Source organism: Zosterops lateralis (assembly GCF_965231275.1).
Source record: "Zosterops lateralis genome assembly, chromosome: 7".
Lineage (NCBI taxonomy): Eukaryota > Metazoa > Chordata > Aves > Passeriformes > Zosteropidae > Zosterops > Zosterops lateralis.
Window position 1 is genome coordinate 31,302,291 of NC_139767.1, and position 19,426 is coordinate 31,321,716.

Consider the following 19,426-nt stretch of genomic DNA (forward strand, 5'->3'; position numbering starts at 1 on the left):
AATAAACATAAACCTGTACTTACACACTGTGGATTTCATACAAATAAATGAGCATGCATGATTCATTCTCAAAGAGTGGCAATACAGCTTTCCTCTATTTCTAAGATTTTTTGCAAGATTTCATGATGGTCTTAATTATTCAGTACCTATTATGAGCCTCCAAGATGGGAATGAGAGCTGTATTTCCTAGAAATGAAACATGGAAGTGTTCTCCAAGCTATTTTAATGCTAATTCTTGTTCACTTTTTCACAGCCTGAGCTTTAAACACCACAACTGTGAAAAGATCAGACCGAACTGGGAAATGTATTTTGGCCATAGACATGAAATTGTGAATTGGCATTTAATTGTGGGAAGTGATTTTGTAGTAGGTTGTTTTAGATCTTTCAATTGGTGTGAGTCAGAGAGCTTTTATGGCAACAAAATTGCACAGTAGGTTTTAATTGTGCATAATTATTGCACTGCATGGTGCAGATACTATACTGTAGGCATTCAGCTGCATTCTGTTAAATGTTTTTATTGAAATCTCTGAAGAAGTGTACCTGATGTTATTTGATATATGTTTGTTTAATGTGTTTGTGCTTGTTTTTTGTCTTAAGAAAATGATTATAATAGAATATACTTCCTCCCTCCCCCCCTCATTTTCCAGATGACTAATTATACTGTAGGGGATATCTGTGGGTATCTGCTAAAACTAACTGGAGTCTTATTTCTGATTTTAGCTGCAAGAATCTTACAAAAGGTCTTTGGGTTTAGGAGTGTAACTGTCAATAATACAGACTTAGGACAAGGTTCAGGCTTTTTACATCCATCTGCACATTCTAAAAGCTGAATGATACTTGGTCCACTTTCATCTTGTTACTTTTGTAATCTGCAGCTGTTTCCAATTTGATTGTTTTCCTTCCTTGAGTGTTTTGTGTCTGCTGGGTCTGACAAATGCCCCCACCTACAATACAGCCTGTGCTTCGGGATTAGGGAAATTTTATTTCCTCCCCTAGAAGTAAGTAAAACATTTTTATCACTATGGACCTAGTGATTTGTGAAATCCTGTTGTACGTTCTTATTTCTCCTGCTGAACTTCTAAGTTGTCAGCAGTGATCTGATTGTTTCCCACAATTTCACCAACAATGGAGCCCAGACCAGCACTCTGCTGCTCTCATGAATTCAGTATCACAGCTCTCAGTCATCAAAAGGGCTTTATGATGTTCCTGGGATGTCACATTTCTATGGAAAAACAGCTTTGGGTTTGGAACTTGGGTTTTTGGGGGATGAAAAAAAAAATAAAAATAGAGTGTGATATTATTGTCATTATTCTACCACAATATTCTCTAGTTCTCCTGCCTTTCCAGGCATGAAAGTGCAATACAACAAACAGGAGCTCTGGCAGATCTTTTTCCTGTCTATGTTGATGAACTTGCCATTGCTATAATGTAGATAAGAAACCTCATGATAACCCTCTTTCTTGTTAGCATCTTCCAGCACAGCAACGTCTGTAGCTGGCCTCAAAGAACAAAGGCCAGGAAGAAGGAATGTTGACTGCACCACTGCAAAGCCTTTTATTGTTCTTGTTTGTATAGTAAAAGTGAAGTAGCAGGAAGAAACTTTTTTTTTTTTTTTTTTTTTTTTTTTTTTTAAATAACTATTCTGTATGATTCCAAGAGAAGCTGAAGAATATTGTTTCAGGTGAGGTTCATCCAGGCAGGGATTTTTTCCTCTCTTCCAGACTATTTACTACACTTATACCTGGTGATCTATACAATTCACAAAGAACAATGTGGAAAATTCTCCAGCAGTCTTACAGCTCTTTTCATGAGAGTGTGCATTTGGGAACAATGCAGGATCATTGGCATCCCACCTACTCTGAATTTTACCAGGCAGGTGAATTTCTATCATTTCTGCTTCACTACTGACACAATGGGAAATAACTGTACAAACACCATGTCCTGTCTGACATCTCTCCGGTGCTCTCAGCCCAGAGGGCAGAGAACAGACGCCTCTGTGGGAGGTGAGGGGTAACTGTTGACAGCAACTGTGAAAAGAAACATTTAAACACGTTTTAAGACCTTTCTCTTCTTTATGGACGCTACCTGTTAAGTGGGATCTGACCCTCAGTTAAATAAGGTCATTTTACAATTGCAGGTTGAAATGTTTGTTTACTTCAAAAGCCATTACACTTCCAGAGATAATCAAGTCTTTTATAATGTGCCATAGAACTGCAGCCACTGTGATGCTTCAGTCTGGGTTTTTTTTGTTTAGATTTTTTTCTGTTTTGTTGTTTTGTATTTTCTTTAAAGGTTGTTATTTTTATTTTTCATTGTTTTCCTTGCTTTGCTTTTTAAGGAGCAGGAGGAACAATGAGAGACAAAAAAAAGGGGAAGAAATTCTTACTGATTATCTTACCACCTTAAATGACAATTTGGATGTAGTCCCAGATTGTACATCTGCCCCTCTAATGTACATCTGAAATTATATTAATACCAAAGCAGACATCTGTGTGCTGGATGTGTTCAGCTGCTTGGGAGGGTGCTGCTGCTGCATCTGCAGAGAACAGCCTGAGCCTCCTCCTGTGCTCGGCAAGGAGTGCCAGGAGGGAAGAGCAGCCCTGGTGCTCGGGCTCTCCCTCCGGCTCAGAAAGCTCTGAAATTGCCATTTCACCCCTCAGTGCCCATCCTGCTTCCTCTGACTCTTGTAATGGACTCCAGCTCACACCTAGCCAGGTTATGCTTTGGAATTCCATCAGCAATGGAAGAGGAAAGGTTTCCTCCATGTGTTGTTAACTGGACAGACACCAGCACTGAGCTCCTGATGGGAGGGGTAAGGGCAGCCCTGCCTGCACCAGGTGCTCAGGCACACTTCTCTGACTGTTCTTATGGTTAAATGGATGAATTAATTAAACACTTCCATATGCAAAAAGAGTTGAACCTTTTTTCTTCTCAGGTGAAGTTGCAGACCAGGTTAGGATAGTGAAAAGGTTTTACCATCTTTGTTTATTCATATAAACATATTTATATTTTTTTGTATTTTGCTAATAATTCTAACTTTAAACTAGTCCCAGAGTGGAAAGACCCATTTACACTTGACATCTTTTGTGAAAGAGTTTCATTTACAATGTAGAAAGATGACTGATATTCAATAGGTCCCTTCTTCCACGTTTCTTTTCCAATGGCATCATTTATAGGTTGCCAGGTAACCATAAGTCTTTGACTTTTAAATAATATTTCATAGAGGTACAAAAAGCAAGATTTATTTCCAGAGCTGAAATGGCAAGAGCTATCTGAAATGAGCAGTAGCCTTAGCAAATGTGCACAGAGCTGACCGCTGATGCACACACACAAAAACATGGAAAAAGCCATTTGCTAAACTTTTCTGTGCCCCAACCCCAAGCACAGAGACTGTGTATTTTCCTAGCTGGTTATTAAATTGAATCTGCATATTCTTACTTAAAGCAATATTGGTGTTCAATAGGTAAATAATATTCTTCATCTCCTCCAGGAAAAGCAGGTGTCTGCTGGTCCCAGTCTGCTGCTGCTTCTCCACCGAGCTGGCTACAGTTCCTGCAATTGGGAAAGAGGAATAAAAAAGATAAGTGTAATTAAAATTGTCAGCATTAACATAAGAAGCCAAATGTCCCTAGAGGACAGTGCCAGCTCTTCCTTTCTCCTTCTGCTTTAATCTGAGAGGAAGCTGAGTGCTGTGGAATACCCAGGATCATCATTAGAGCTGGAGGAAAGAACTCAGGTATGGCTCTGCCACTTTTTCAGCAAGGCTGTGGCTCAGTCACCACTTAGGTAAGGTACCTTATTCTAAGAATGTAACCCACTATAAGGCAGAGTTAAACCTATGCTGATTACTGCCCTGTGCTAACCAGCCCCAGCCAGAGGATGCAGTGATTTTGGTTTAACCCTGTGTTACTGGGGCAGGAGGGCCCAAGCTAGGGCTGGAGCCTGGGGAACACAGTGGATCTCAGAAGTTATTGGTGCTGCCAAAGCTGGAATCCACTTTCAGAGCAGTTAAAGGAAGCTGTGACAGTGTGGCCTTAAAAGCAAGAAGGTCATTGCTCCAACACTCCTCCTGCCCTTGTTGGCTTTGTGGTGAATGTGGCTCAAGAACAGCTTTAGGCTGTGTCTTGCAGCAAGTCCAAGGGGCAGGTGATTGTCTCTAGTTGTTGCCTCTCTGATGTTCAGCACCGGGCAGGAGTTCCAGCCCAGCCCTGTTGGCCTGAGGCCAGGAGTTTGTGTCACAGGGTTTGCTGTTTGTCCCAGTGTGGCAAGGAATTTCAGTTCTTACACATCTAGCCTTGAGTCTAAAATCTCCACACAACAACTTTCATTTCCCCTTAAAGGCTGGCTTTTGAAAGTTTTCTTTTTCACAGTGTTTTTACCTCTGAGGCCATTGAGGAATATCTTACTCAAACATTCAAGCCAGATCAATCCTATTTCCAGACCCTCATCAGGGCAGCAATGCATTAGAACAACTTAATAAAATGTTTATACCAATGTCTGAAGTTCACAGTAATCTGAGAGTGTGCAATGACACCTGTAGGATAAATTGTACAGCTCAGCACTAAAACATGATCACAGTACAAAGGATATTGTTTGGAAATCTACTGTCAGACAAGAAATCCAGCTTTGCAATTTTTGCTTCAGAATTTATACTGACACTTCTTTATCATAAATGAGATACTTACATGCCACCCTTTTGGGCGTTACAGAATACTTCAGGATCAGAACTGCTGCTGAAAACAGCCCGTGCACCTCTAAAACCAGATTTTTCCTAGCCAGTGTGCTCATGTTAACTTTTCTGATAAGGTAAAACTGATAACACATTTATTGTGTGATTTGTTAGGTCTGTGCTTTTGATGAAGTGCTCTGGCATTGCAGCATAAAGACTGCAGGCTTATTTCAGCAGAACATGAAAGTCTTAATCCTTTATTGCTGCAAAAGCAAACAATTGTCCTCATGAGTGGCCTAAGCCAGAACAACAGAGCTCAGAGAGGAATCCTTTCACACAGTGCTTGGGTAGCAGCTTACCCACTTGTGCCTCAGTGTGTGTTTATTTATACAGATGTTGCTAAACTAGGGGGACTTTAGTAACACAAAGTAGAAATCTGGCATCTGCAGCCTGCATTTCTCTCTTTGCATTCCCACCAAAACCCAGTAAAACAGATTCACACTTGCCCAAGTACCAAAAAGCCTTCAGCACAGCTAATACACCCGTTTGCTCAAATTGCAAATGGAAGTGATTCATCTTTTCCACACACTGGCTCCCTACTGTTAGGTCAGGAATAGTAAGGAGATGTGGGGGAGCTGGAAAGCTCACCTCAGCAGCTTTTTTCATTCATAATTCAGTTGGGGTTGTACCCAAAGCTGTTGGAGAACTATTGCAGTTGATTGCAGTAGGATTGTAGTATCCAGCCATTGACTGTGCAGACAGAGAAAAGCAGAGCTTAGAAATTAAATACAGCCATGTGATGCAATGGAATATTCCAGTCAAATCACTGCCTAATCCTTCAGATCCCACTCAAGTGTTAGGCTGTTTCCAGGTGAAGACAGCAAAATTGTCTGTAGTGATTCAGAACTGTTCAATAAAGTTTCTTGGTTGATATCATAGCAGGAAGACTTAAACAAAGCAGCAGACCTGCTTATCTTGGACTCTACAAAACTGAAAAGAGGGTTTTAAAAATGGCATCTCTGGCCTTGTGATGCTCTTTTAAAATCATGAAAAGAGGGGTAAAATAGCTAATGTAATAGCATTTTCCAAAGATTTAAAAAACTTGACATGGGTGAGAAACTATACTCTCATCCTTACACTGGCAAAATAATGGAAGAATTAAGGGATTTAAATGATGGAGATTCAAAGGCCAGAAATATAATAAATGTTAATCAGCACAGTTTTTCTGAAAAATATGGCTTATGCAGCAAGCCTGATTTTGGATGAGATTACAAAAGTGTTGATAATGGCTCTTGTATAGATATTGATAATATTTTTCTTATATTCTGATGAAAAAATTTGCATTCTGCAGCTTCAGTGAAATGTGCATTAAAAATGAGCTAGCAGATCTCAGAAATGAGATATCATCGGCAATTATTACAGAACACTTCAATTGCTCCAGGGAGGTTGGCTGGGGGAACATGAAACAAAATGCAGCAGATCGACTGATCAGCTCAGGCTAATCATGGGCTGGGGCTGGGCATCCCCTCTGGGAAACAGAAAAAACCTGGATGTATTTCAAACAGGTTCAAACAGCATCTGAAACTACTGAACATTTTTATCAATGATCCAGCTGCAAGTGCATGGATTAAAGCCTGGGGCAGTGGTCAGCATGAGGGCAGGGGATTCCAGTTTGCTCGACAGTTTGTTCGATAAATCTGAGCCCGTGCACAAAATGCAACCAATAGATAACCTGAAAGGGGTGATTCTGCAGAAGGGAGGATTCCCTGGAAAACAGCAGCTTGGAAGATGTTTTAGAAGATTAATTGAAACTCAATGTAATTTGCCAAGGTGATTTTGTAGCAGAAAGGAGGAGGAGGAATGAAGGGTTAGCTGAGAAATAGTTAAAAGGACTGGGAAGGTTGTACCACCAGGTACCCAGTTGTACCACCCTGGTGAGGCTAAAGGCAAACCCTGTCCTGAGAGGTGTAAAAAGCTGGATTCCAGGCAGAACACAACAAACATGACCAGGGCCAGATATCCTGGTATAAGGAAGAAATAATCAGGAAGACCACACACAGGTGCCAGTACATAGGTGACTGGAAGAGACTATAAGTCCTTTCTTAAGGGCTGCTTGACTTAAATTAAGGTCACAACAAGAACTAGAGTCTGCAGGCAGAAATCAAACAAGTGCAAATAGGAAACTGTACTCACACTTTAAGGAACTACAAAAAGGAATGATGATCCATCTCTGAGGTCTCTGGGTGAAGAAGGGTACAGATATCTCAGCCAAACAGAAGATAATGTGCTCACTGCAGGGGGACTGGGGGGATTGTCATGGGATCCCACCAGCCTATTCCCTTTTGGTCTTCAGTGTAATGAACCTACGAGTGAAGAAGCACAGCTTTTATTGAAGGCAGTTAAATTTTGCCTAAAGAAGTTCTGCAGCATAATTCCAGGTTTTTGAAAATTGAACAAAGTTCTTGGTTCTGAATACAAATCTTGCCTTGCAGTGTTGCTGTTTGCACACATCACAGAGTTCTTGAGCTATTTAATCCTCATTAGTGAAGCATTATTAATCCACAACACTGAAGGACAGAAGGTATAATTTAGAGAAATCCTTATGGGAAGGATCTCACAGGAGATAAAAAGGAATTAAAGTGTTTCCATGGACTAGTAACACAAATCATAGCATTCTAATGCAGTTATTCTATTAATGTTGTAAATTTAAAGTTCTGCATGGGAGTTTTGGGTTCCTATGGGTGCTATAAGGTTAGGGAATAATGTTCATTTTTAACCTGTGTTATATCTAACCCTGGTCTGTGGGATTCCCATCTTGTTTGCTCCTTAAGGCTTTCCAGTAGTGTAATGTGTTAGAGAACCACTGAACTGTTCAGCTTACTACCTTGGGATTATTTTCTTTTATACTCACTACGAGTTTAACCTGTCAAAAACAATTATTAAGCAATTTGTAACATAGTAGAGATGTAAATGGTCTCAAAAAGCATATGACTGAAAAAAAGAGCAATTGCTGGAGCTTGCATACTGGTAGAAATACATATTAACTTATATCCCAAGGGTTAGACTACTTGAAAATATTTTGGAAGGTTAGAATAGTCAGGAATTATCAGTCTGGATAGGAGGGGGAAGGGGTTTACAGGCACCTGCTCAGGGAGAGGGAAATCTCCCTGCTCATGGGAGGTGCTTCCTTCTGTTTCACACAGAGCAAAGAGGAGCAGCTCTCAGGGACACATCCCAAGTTCCCTGGGAAGGATGTGACGCCCCTCGGTTTGAGAAGTTGGGTCTGTCACTGCTCACAGCTCCCGTGTGAGAGACTCAGTGCCTTGGAAACAGCAGTCTCCAGAAGTGATGCTGCAATCAAAGTGGGAATGAAACAATGGTGCTTTACACAGCACAGACAACGGGCGTGACACCTTATTCCAAAGTGTTTCCGTGTGGGAGGCAAATTATCTCTGCCAGTAACAAAAGGAACAAATAAAAGAGCTTGTATTTTCACTTAACAAAGGAAAATGGCTGTTTTGATCACATTTAGTGGTTCCTCAGCTCCTTCTCACTGAATTCACCACACAGTGGAGTTCAAGACGTAAAACACTTAGATTTAAGACTGACATTTATTTTTATGGTAGCAGGACATAACTTACAGAGCAGCAGTGCCCAGTCTGGGGCTTCCTACAACCCCTGCAGTCAGGCTTGACCTCAGTGTTGGTAGTAGGACTTGCCAACTCAGAGCCAAAAGAGGAGAGGGGAAACCTCAGCAGGCAGGAGTTTCTCACTGCAAGTTAGTTGAGCCTGATCTAAATAAGAGAACAATTATCCTCTGTCACTTAGCTCAGACCTGTCTCTTGATTTGCTCCCTTCTTATTCCCTTTCCCTTGCCAAGCTGTGTACATACACCCCATGGAGGAGAGTGGGATGTTCATACACCTGCACTCTCCTGCCCACTCCAGGTTCCCTGTGTGCAAAAGTGCCCTTTAGCTCTGTCTCTCCAAGCACATTCTTGGGTACAGATCCTCTACCAAGAATTTGTTTTGGAGATGAGTGCTGAGAATTGGAGTGGGCTCTGTTGTAAGTCCTGCACAGCCTCCAGAGCTGCAGTGGAGCTGCAGAGTCCCTGAGTCACTCATCCACCTGCAGAGTTCCATGGAAGTCTCACACAGAGTTTGCAAATGCATTTTTGAACTCCACTTATGTAGACATGTAGACAAAACCCAAGACCAACTCTAAATCTCACAAACACACAAAACATGTTCTAAGAGACCTTATTGACTTATCATCCCTTTAGGATTATGGTTGATGTTTGACAGTTCCAGCTTTCCTTTTTTTGCCCTAGAAAGCCTTTTCTTCCTGTAGATAATACACAACTCTGAGTTAAAACTTTATATTTTTACAAATTCCAGTTCCTTCTTTCTGGGTAGGCTCTGGAGAGACCATCTGTGGACAGTGTCTCTACATAATTTCTATTCCTTATCAAATGTTTATTTAGGAGGAAACCAGGCAAGTCCATTCTGGAAGAGTTATTTCCTTTGACCTAGACCCAAGTCCTTTATTCATCTGAATGGATGTCCTGTGACACACATGGCTCTTGAGCAGCCTGTAGTGCTGGCTGGTTTCTGCATGCAGTGATTCTTCCTGATGGCCCTTAAGTCAAAGGGAAGTTAAGACTGGGAGCAACAATAACAAAGAAAAGTCACCCAACAGTTGGGCAATCAAAGTAACATTCACCAAACGTGTGGGAAATGTCAGCTGATGCACTCACAGAGATTTTTACATGCTGCCTGCACACTGTGTTTGTGCTGGGAGCCCTTTGTGTCAACAGAGAAAAGAGATACTCCCAGGGCAGTGGGAATATTTTACACATTTTCTTTAGGAGGGCATCAATCAGGTCTTGGTTCCAGTGAGGAAGATTTTCTCTGCCAACAGGCAGTCCTGGGGTGACAGTGTCAGGTGTCAGAACAGGCCTTGTGGCAGCAGGTTGGCATTTCCAGCTGTTCCATGCATATGTCTTCTTAGTAAGAATAGTGTGCTGTGGAACAAAGATAGAAACTACTGTCAGGAGGGGTGGGGATGAGGAGGAGAGAATTAGAGATTCTGAGAGCAAAGAGAAAAAAAGGCTTAACTAAAATATTTTCACGTTAACTTTATATATTTCATGCTTCAAAAATTTATATAAAAGCAGTCAATTCACTACAGACAAAGGTGTTTTTGTATTTTTCCAAAGCAGAAGAGCTCTACTTATCTGGTATGTGAAGTCTAACAATTTATTGATCATAGGTATGTAATGATAGGTGGTCCTGTTGTGCTTAAACAACCACTTGCAGAGAATGCAGTACCACATAAACATAAGAGGAAATAAACAATTTGGGATCCTGTTTCCTATTTTCCCTTTTCAGTTTCAGGATTTAGATTTGTGGGACAGTGACCAGCCACTTCCCATTGTTTAATAGAATCATTTCCAGAATAAAGGAAGTTACACAGATAAAGTGAGCATAAGTGCATGCCCAAAGCAAATGATGAACCACACACACACACTGTGCAGGACCATCAGAAATAAGCACTGCAAGCAATACAAATCTTAACTCTGAGGTAAAGTCTGTGCTCTAAATTTAGATCCACTCACTTGCAGGTTTGTTTGTTTTATATTTTCCTTGCTTGACTTGCGTTTATCAATACAGTGCTAAATTGCCAAACAGTCCCATTACACTGTTAATATTTGCCTCTGCATTTCAATGACAGCTAAAATGCAGTGAAGAAAAAATGGAATCCTCCGTGAGTCAACACTGAGCTGGGGGTGATAGAGCTAAATTCACACAGTGTTTTTACTGAGAACAAGAACTGGAGCCCCACATTCTGGCCAGATTTCATCTCTGTCAGAATTTACATGCTTTAATTAGAAACCTAGATGTGACATCTTCTAGCTGCATAAATTACTGTATAATATTAATTTTCCTGCTGTATCTGGAGGTGATTGTTGCTCCCTGTTGTAGCCCAGATTACAGCAACAGGTGAAACACTCTGCCTTTTTTCTTACAAGCTATTTAAAATTGAATTTGTTTATGTTTCTGCAAGGGGATGAACTATAAAACGGTAAAAATACAAGAGCTTAAAGTGAGAAGTTTGATATTTTGAATATTGGCATCATATATGTATTGTGAATGAGAAAGAGCAGGGTGGCAGAAGTGCCCTTGCTGTGGTGATGTGCTGCTAGGACTCCTCAGAATCGGGTCAAAAAGCTGTCATTGGGTTACTTCAGGCTAATCCCCATCAGCTGAGTTCTAAAAAGAGGCAAAATTATTCTGTAATAGCTCAGCTGGGCGCGTGAGTGCAAGTCCTGACAGTGACAAAATGGCAAGCACAAGAAGCAAGCAAGGAGATAATTTTTGCTTTTTTTTCCAATAGTAAGGCTTAATATTTCTATAAAAAGATTTTTTTTCAGGAGACTAGGATTAAGCCATCAACATTTTTAAGAAGATTCTCCAGTGGTTTGTTAGCAAAACCACTAAAAACATGAGCTCTGAACTGCAGTGTTTTGGTACCTGCATGTGACAGCCATTCCCATAGATTATTGACCTTGCAGATTTTTAACAAAAATTATGGAGAATTCAGGATGTGGGATGCATTTTTTACAGAAGTTCTCTCTGTCTTGTCAGTTTTAGCAATTAGCTACATTCAGAGAAAGAAATCTCAAGAATTTTTTTCTAGGGCAGTAGCATAGCAGCATCCAAAAGCGTGAATCTCTGTTAAATGATGAGCTGGAAAAGTACACTGCACAGAAGAGTTTCACTTAAATTATGGCATAAAGAACGGAGTGTGCTCTCAAAAAGGAGTTTTGAATTGTATTTTGCAGCCATTAACATCTATTTGGACAAGGTGGCAGTGTAGAAATTACACTGAGAAAAATGGATTTGACTCTGTGCTGGGGATTGCGCCCCAAGGCTCACGGTGGTGAATTGTTGAACCAAAGGTGCTTTGGTGCCACTGTGCTTCAGACAGAGGGAAGCCTGGCAGATATTCCAGGATATGAGTTCAATACAGTCCATTTGTGATTACTGGGACCTGGGTTTATGTATGTGTTCATTTTCATTTTAAGTTAGAGCTCCTTTGTCAGTCCTGGGATATAAATAAACTCATCTCCTTTGGTGCCCCATTGCCAAAAGATGCAGAAAGGACCATCTCATTTCAGATTTACTTTACCTGCATTTTCCAGCCTGTCTAACAAGCTGCTCCCCATTTGGGGCCACGACTGGTGGCCTCTTCTCAGCCTGAGGGACAGAGAAGGGCAGTCTTCCCTTACTCCAAGAGTGGAACATTAACCTTTTCACTTCCTTGTTCTCCCACCTGATCACAGCAAAGCACAGAGCCCCTGGTTCATTTGGTTTACTTCAGACTGCATTGCAATTGAGTGAAGGCTTTGAACAGCTTTAATGTCTTTAATTTACCAGGGAGATCAGACAGCAGGTGGTGTATTGTTCAACAGTTCCAGATATGACTGTCTTACGTGGTTTTGCGCTGTACTCTTGTTTTAATTATCGTGAATTAACATCAGTTAAAAGCACCAGAGGAGACCTGTGTAAGTGCATTTCTTGCTCAGATCTGGGTGCTGCAGGTGGTGTGAGGAAGTTATCAGGAATTCACTGTATTGGTGAGGAGGCTCAGGTGTTGCACAGATTTTCTGTATCTTGGATAAACCATTTATTCTCACTGTCCCCACATTCTTCTTATGTTGCTTGCCAATTTGTAAAACACACTGCAAGTAGAGAAGTGCTTTCATCTATTTATTTAGACTGAATGATTTGGAGCAGAGATCTTTTTCACTGTGTATCCTGGAAGCACTCTTGAAATTCCCGTCTCTATCCTGCAAATCAGCAAACAGTGACAATACAATGCTCCAAGAGGATGGCATTACAGCAGGTAACTGAACATTGCTGAATAAAGGATGGCAGCTTTCCACGTGCCATCTTTGTGAGGTAATCCAATTCCATTAGAATTCTTTATGGATGCTCAGGTTACATGGAAGATCCACTGCTCACCTAACCCAGTCTCTCTCACGCTGCCAGGAGAAAAGGAGCAAAGCAGTTACCAGCACTAAGGTTGTTAAATTGTTTCACCCAAAGTCAAACTCCTAGGGAAATTAATAAAAAATAAATTCCATAAACAACTTGTATTTATTTATATTATTAACTATCACAATAATCTCCCAAAGGAGAAAAATACGATTGAAAAGTAACTCACCAGAAGAATAGAAAGGGACCTTAAGGGTAAAGAGGCTTCTTGGATTCCAGAAAACAGAAAGAAGCCTCAAGTTATCTGAGAGCAGTCTTTAATTATTTAAATTTCTAATGAAAAATAATTTTAAAACCCAACCTGAGCTGTCTTACACAAATTGATTTCTTAAAACATTTAAAATCATTTGGACATTTCACTTTTGCCTGTGTTGCTTCTTCCTTTCATTCCCACAGCACTTTCCCCTCTGCCTGTGCAGATCAGAGTAGCTGTCTCTGTAGAGGAGCAATCGCATTTTGTTTACTTTGTGTTTCAAAGGGAATTGAACAAGCCCAGGATTCACTTTCTCTAAACAAATACTGGCAAGACAAAGATATCACAGCTATTCTGGGGACAAGAGGTTCACTGAGATGGGAAATGGTAAAGACCGGCAAGAAAAAAAGAGCCAATGTGTTTTTATCTGAAAAAAAGTTAATCCTTTTCACAGCCTCATTTTCTTTGCTTTTGAGCTAGCTCTCCTCTTTCATTTAGGTTTTAGAGTTTTTAAGCTAAGGGAAGCAAGAAACCGAGATATTTTCTTTGTTCCTGTCAAGTAGCTTGAACAGTTCGAGAACAGAAACCAGTCAGAGCAGTGTGATTAGCGTATCCAATTAGGGTGGATTTGCATATTCACAACACAGCAATCGAGAAATAATTCTGCAGAGATAAGGCAAGTGTGGCAGTGCCTGTGTGCCAGTCAGAGCAGCCTGGCACTGACTGAGTGGTGATTGAGCAGTAACCAGGGGTGATCCTGCAGAGTGGGCAGACAGGGGAGGAAAGGGAGCTGGGCAGACAGGAGCACGATGGAAAAAGATGAATGTTCAACCTGCTTACTCAAATGTAACAGCATTTGTCCAATGGGTTTGTTTTTCCAACATTCATCCCAGCTACCATATTTTGCTACCTGACAGTTTTGGGGCCCCAACCTCATCAGGAGTTTGGGACACCTGGTCCATGGGCACAGTGGGGTGCAAGGCAGAGGATGAGCTTTGTAAGGTGCACAAGGGGAGCTTCACACATGGATGGATGGATGGTAAAGTGTATAAATTCACTCTCCTGCCCTCCTCCCGGGGGCTTTAGCTAGCTCAGTTATTAGGAGGATTTGGAGAAAATTATACCAAGGACGAGGTGAGATATCTCAGAAGAGGCCCTTTCCCCAGGACCTTTGTCCCAGGCATTTATTCTTTGAAATTCCAGGGGGGAATAGAGATAGAACAAAGGAAGGGGAGACAATTTATAGCCTCCCAGCTCAGAGGAGAGATAGCTGGACCACGGCCAATCGGGGCAAAGAAGGAAGTAAAGGTCACTCTAAGTGGTAAGGGACTCCAGGGGGTCAGAAGGTAGAAACCATTCCCCTAGAGAATTACAACAGTAAAGCTCTGCTTTCTTCTGCCCCAAAAAGCTTTTCACCATGGTGCTATCCAAGGACCAGGCAAGAAAGCAAACAGCCCTCCAAGAAACCTTGTACACTCTTTTGGATAACAAACTGGTGCTGGGGATCACAGCAGCTTTGTTATCTCTGAAAGTGAAAAATCTCCTTTCGCACCACAGCAGCAACAATCTGTGCTCCATCTCAGTGATTCTCTGGCTCCCACCATTTGTCATCTCTTACCAACAACTGCATCACTACAAACATTTGTGTGAGCACAGAGTGGCTGAGTGAGGGGCACACAGAGCCAGCTGCACCCCAAGCCCATGGGATCTGCATCCCCAGGAGCCTCAGCTTCCTCACCAAGGGGCTGACAAGTGATTGGCAGTGTGCAGCATCCATGGGTGCTGATTTTAGAAAGAAATACAGTGGTTTCTGTCCTTAATGCTCTTGCCTCCTCATCCTCAGTGCTGGCAGCTGAAGTCATGTTGGGCAACATCAACAAATCAGGTCAGGAGGGACTGCTTGGAGTGTTCTCCCAGGTACAGCTGCACAGGCCACATTCGCTTTCAAAACTACTATAAGAAAGGCAACAACACAGAAATTAACTCCTGGTATTCACTGCTACAAAACAGCAAGGAAAACTTAATGGAATGGCAAAGGTGGAATGATTACAAAAATCCTAAATTTATTAACTGGTGTCACATAAACCGGGGTAAAGACTGTGAGCTCTCAACCTCTGTGCCACAAAGAGGCATTAAGCACATTTAGTTGTGGAGAAATGTCTCTCTTCAGGAAGATATATCTTTCTATAATCACTCACGATAGGCATTTTACTCTGGAATGCTCATTCCTGGTTTATCTAGTCCAGTAACCCATGGAGGATTTTTTTTTATTTTTAATGGTCTCCATTCATGATTATCCACAACTGTCTCTTTCCTTCCTATCCCCTTTGTGGCACCAGCTCTTTATTAGAAACTTAATAAACTTCGTCTATGTTCTAAAGATAATATTGAAAACGTAAAATTGTGTTCTGCATTTTATAATTGGTGTGGAAAAAAAGGGAGAGATCTAATCCTATTGGACCATCTCTTTTGCTCTCTCTCTCTCTCTCTCCCTTTTCCCTTTTGAATTGTAAGCAGCAAATTTTAATTAGCTTCATTTCCACAATTCAGTCATGCATATGTAATCTTTGTTCACACTTTTATAAAGTAAAATTAAGTGAAAGAAATGGGGTAATAATAGAAAGCTTGTCTGAGCAGAACAAATGTGAATTATCAAACGTAAGGAAAGATGACTGAGACTACACAGCTTTAAGTTCCACAAGGTTTGAGGTGATTTTTCTGAAACAGAAGAGCATAAATAATGCACAGAAACAGGTTCTGATTATCCTGTTTGGGGCATCTTTTCTTCATTGTGTACTTGGGCTGCTGAGGTACAGTGATAACCACTGAATGTGAGGAGACTGCTTAAAAACAACTTCCTAATGTTTCTCTTTCATCATGAGCTGCAAGTGTTACATGAGCTTGTCTAGTTAATAAAAATCACTTTGTGAACCCACTGTTCTTAGATTTGGTACTGGAGCAGATCACTGTACTGGGCCCCTCTCTATTACAGCTGCAAATCTGGACTGCAGTTTTGCAATGTAATTTAAAGGTTTCCTAATCCATATACACACCCTCTAATTAAATGTTTCCAGGGGTTACCTTGGGAGCCTTCAGTGCTATGGTTTGAAACTAAAACTAAAGACCACATTAAATTCTTTCCCCTGGGGTGAGACACAGGAGGGGGAAGAACATTTGCATCCCTGCTACTCAGACTATTTGAAAGCACTGGCATAACTGAGATTACTGACTTCGTTATTTCTGTTATCTAACATGAAAAGATGGAAATTTGAAGGGAAAAAATCCACGTGTCTATATCTAGAGCTCATCTTATTTTATAACTTCCAAGAAACCTCTTTAGAGTCTTTCCAGTTATTTTAAGAAGCTACCAGCTCAATAGCAGCAGCTGCAAACCAGAACCTCCTGTTGATGTAAATCAGTCTGTGGCTGCACCGGCTCCATAAGCAGCACTGCAGATGCTGAGGTCTTCAGAAGAGGAAATGTGAAGTAGTGAAGCATGCGGGCAGTAGCACATACAGTAGAGAAATCTGGAGGCCAGTGAATGTTAAACTCATGAGGAGATACTTTCTCTTCAGCGCCATTCACACATTCAGCCTGACAACCAAACCACATCTTTAGGAGAAACGCTTCTTCCTGTGACAGGAAGTGAATTTCAGATATGAAAGGACTGGGTTGGCTTTTTTTTTTTTTTTTTTTCTCCTCTCTTGAAACCTGCCGTGCTGTCAGTGATTAAGGATAGCCAAGATTTGGTTAATGGTTAACAGAGTAGTATACCCACACAGACTCTGACTTCCTTCTGCTGGGGCCGGGACCAAAAGCTGCTTTGCTTGCTGGGGGACAGGTAAGCGTGGAAAGCAGAGCAGTTCACACCGTGAAGGGCTGGAGAACAGAGGCTTCACCCTGTGGAGAAAGAAGGAGGAAAATCCAAAAAGAGAAAGAGATGTTTGCTGTGAAGAAAGGTAAGAGCTGAAACACTTCCCTGTTCAGCTTACTGACTCAGAGGCTGTTGCTCACAAACCCCACAGGTGTGGCTGGTTGAGACACACTCCTAATACCTGACTGCTCAGACATGTGTGGCTTGGGGAGAGAGGCAAAGTGAGGAAGGAGCTGTTTGCTGTGAACTTGAAAGTTGGAGAAGACAGGAGAGCACCTCCTTTACCTTGGGACTGCTCATGGCAACAGAGACACCCACTTCAGACTGTTCTAATCTCATTGACCACAGCCATGTCCAGGAGTTTGAGGTGGCTCTGGGGGTCAAGATCACCTTGGCCTTACTCTATATCTGCATCTTTATTGCGGGCCTCCTGGGCAACAGCATCACCATCAAAGTCACCAAGATCCTGCAGAGGAAAGGCTACCTGCAGAAGGAGGTAACTGACCACATGGTGAGCCTGGCCTGCTCCGACCTGCTGGTCATCCTGCTGGGCATGCCCGTGGAATTCTTCAGTGCCATCTGGAGCCCCTTTTCTACCCCCAATGGCAACATTGCCTGCAAGCTCTACTGCTTTCTCTTCGAAGCCTGCAGCTATGCCACCGTGCTGCACGTGGCCACTCTCAGCTTCGAGAGGTACGTGGCCATCTGCCACCCCTTCAAGTTCAAGGCTCTGTCGGGGCCCCGCACGGTGAAGCTGCTCATTGCCTTTGTCTGGGGCACATCTGTCATCGTGGCCCTGCCCCTGCTCTTTGCCATGGGCACAGAATATCCCCTGGAGATCATCGAGGGCTACCAGAGAGCGAGTTCCTGTGTCAGACCTACTCCCAGGCACTACATTCCCGAGCTGAAGCACAACATGACCATCTGCACCAACCTCTCGTCCAGGTGGACTCTGTTCCAAGCCAGCATCTTCAGTGCCTTTGCTGTGTACATCATTGTGCTGGGGTCTGTCACCTTCATGTGCCACAGCATGATGAAAGTCCTGATGGTCCACAAGAAAGGGACTGTGGCAGTGAAGGGTGGACTAAGGAATCAGGAGCAGTACCTAAGGAAAAGTGAAAGCTCAGATGGCAAGAGCTCCAGGAGACAGATCACTTTATTCCTGGGTAAGAGCCATGTCCTACTCTACCTCCCCTCCCTCTCCTATCCCCTCTCCCCTTGGGAAGAAAGCCCAGAAATCTCTGTTTTTATTTCACCAAGCTCTCCCAAAGGCTTTGAAAGTGGTACGAAATGAGGGTTAATACTTTTGGTTGCGCTGATGCATTTCAAGAATCCTGATGTTTCTGTATGTTTTTGGTTCTTTTTGTCGTTAGAACAGGTGGGAGGGAAAAAGAAGGAAAAATCCATTTACTGTCTGCTATTTCTGTTGGATTTTATTACATGCCTATGTGCAGCAGTATGGGTGACAGGCTGTTGCAGCCTGACCTTTGGGGTAGCAATAGGCAACAGTTGCCTGGATATAAAGTAGCTCTTGCTTGGATGTTTTCCCACTAAAATATGAATTCAAGTGTATTCAGTTAGGCTGCTGATGAGAAGGAAGACTGCCTTGCAAGATCTCCAGCCTGTCTCTCTCTGAAGGCATTTCCCTGTTAATTCAGGACGCTCCTTGGAGAGTTCTTAGCCTCAGCAGCTGTGGCTGTGTTGTATTTGGGCATTAAGGAAGCTGGGCTGGAGAGCTGATTTGGTCTCACAAACTGCAGTTGCCCTCTTTGAATTTTTTTTTCCTCTGGTTTTATTTGAAGGCCTGTAACCCTGAAATTATGTTTGATTCTGATCTCTCTTGCTGCATTTGTCAGACAAAAACCTCATCAAGCTATCATTTCACCAGTTTGGAATCTTTCTGGGCAGTGATCCATGCAGTCTCCACATCTGTTGATAGCCTTATAGGCACCCTTAATCATGCCCTGGCTGCATGACTGTTAGTTCCTGTTTTGTTGGGTTCCTTATTATGATACTGGATATAATAAATGAACCATCTAGAGTAGGAAAGCACAGTAGACCCAGTATTTCTGTGCTGCTTTTTGCTGCTCTGACTGATATGGCAGAGAGGGACTTGAAATTTGTGCGTCTCTCCAATTCTACAATTTTAGGTCAATTAGAATTTGTATTATTTTTTTCCCCTCTTTTATTTTTTTTTCCTCTCTTTTATTTTTTTTTTTCCCTGTGGATTGTCTGCTTCCTTATCTAGTCCTGCTTTTGCCATGGTCTGTTGCAGACCATGAAACTGCCATGAAATGAAGAAATCATCTCCTCTCACAAGGTGTTGAGAGGCCCCATCTGTGGTTTATTAGAAGGGCTCTCTCTCCCTCCCTCTAGTGACAGTTCAGATTTCTGGGGTAGAGGCTCAGCAGTGGAGCTAAACACACCTGTTGCACAAAAAAAAAAAAAAAAAAAAAAAAAAAGATCTGATCTTGAGCTGCTTGGGGGATCCTTAGATAAATGAGGATCTCAATCCCCTTATGCATTACCTCAGCTACCTTAAAGCCAAGCCTAAGACCCAAATCCTGGCAAAGTTGAGAGGGAAAGGTAAATTGTCATGATTTTTCCTCCTCTTCTTCATTATTCCTCCT

At 42.0% G+C, this 19,426-nt stretch overlaps 1 protein-coding gene across 1 annotated transcript in view; it reads left to right on the top strand.

Moving 5' to 3' along the window:
* The first annotated feature begins 16,627 nt into the window (after positions 1-16,627).
* The window catches only part of GPR39 (G protein-coupled receptor 39), a 74,187-nt gene continuing 71,388 nt past the window's right edge, over positions 16,628-19,426 (top strand). Inside the window, exon 1 of the mRNA XM_083865502.1 lies at positions 16,628-17,962. Coding sequence (XP_083721628.1) covers positions 17,095-17,962 — 868 coding nt within the window. The 5' untranslated portion in view covers positions 16,628-17,094. The remainder of the gene's footprint in view (positions 17,963-19,426) is intronic.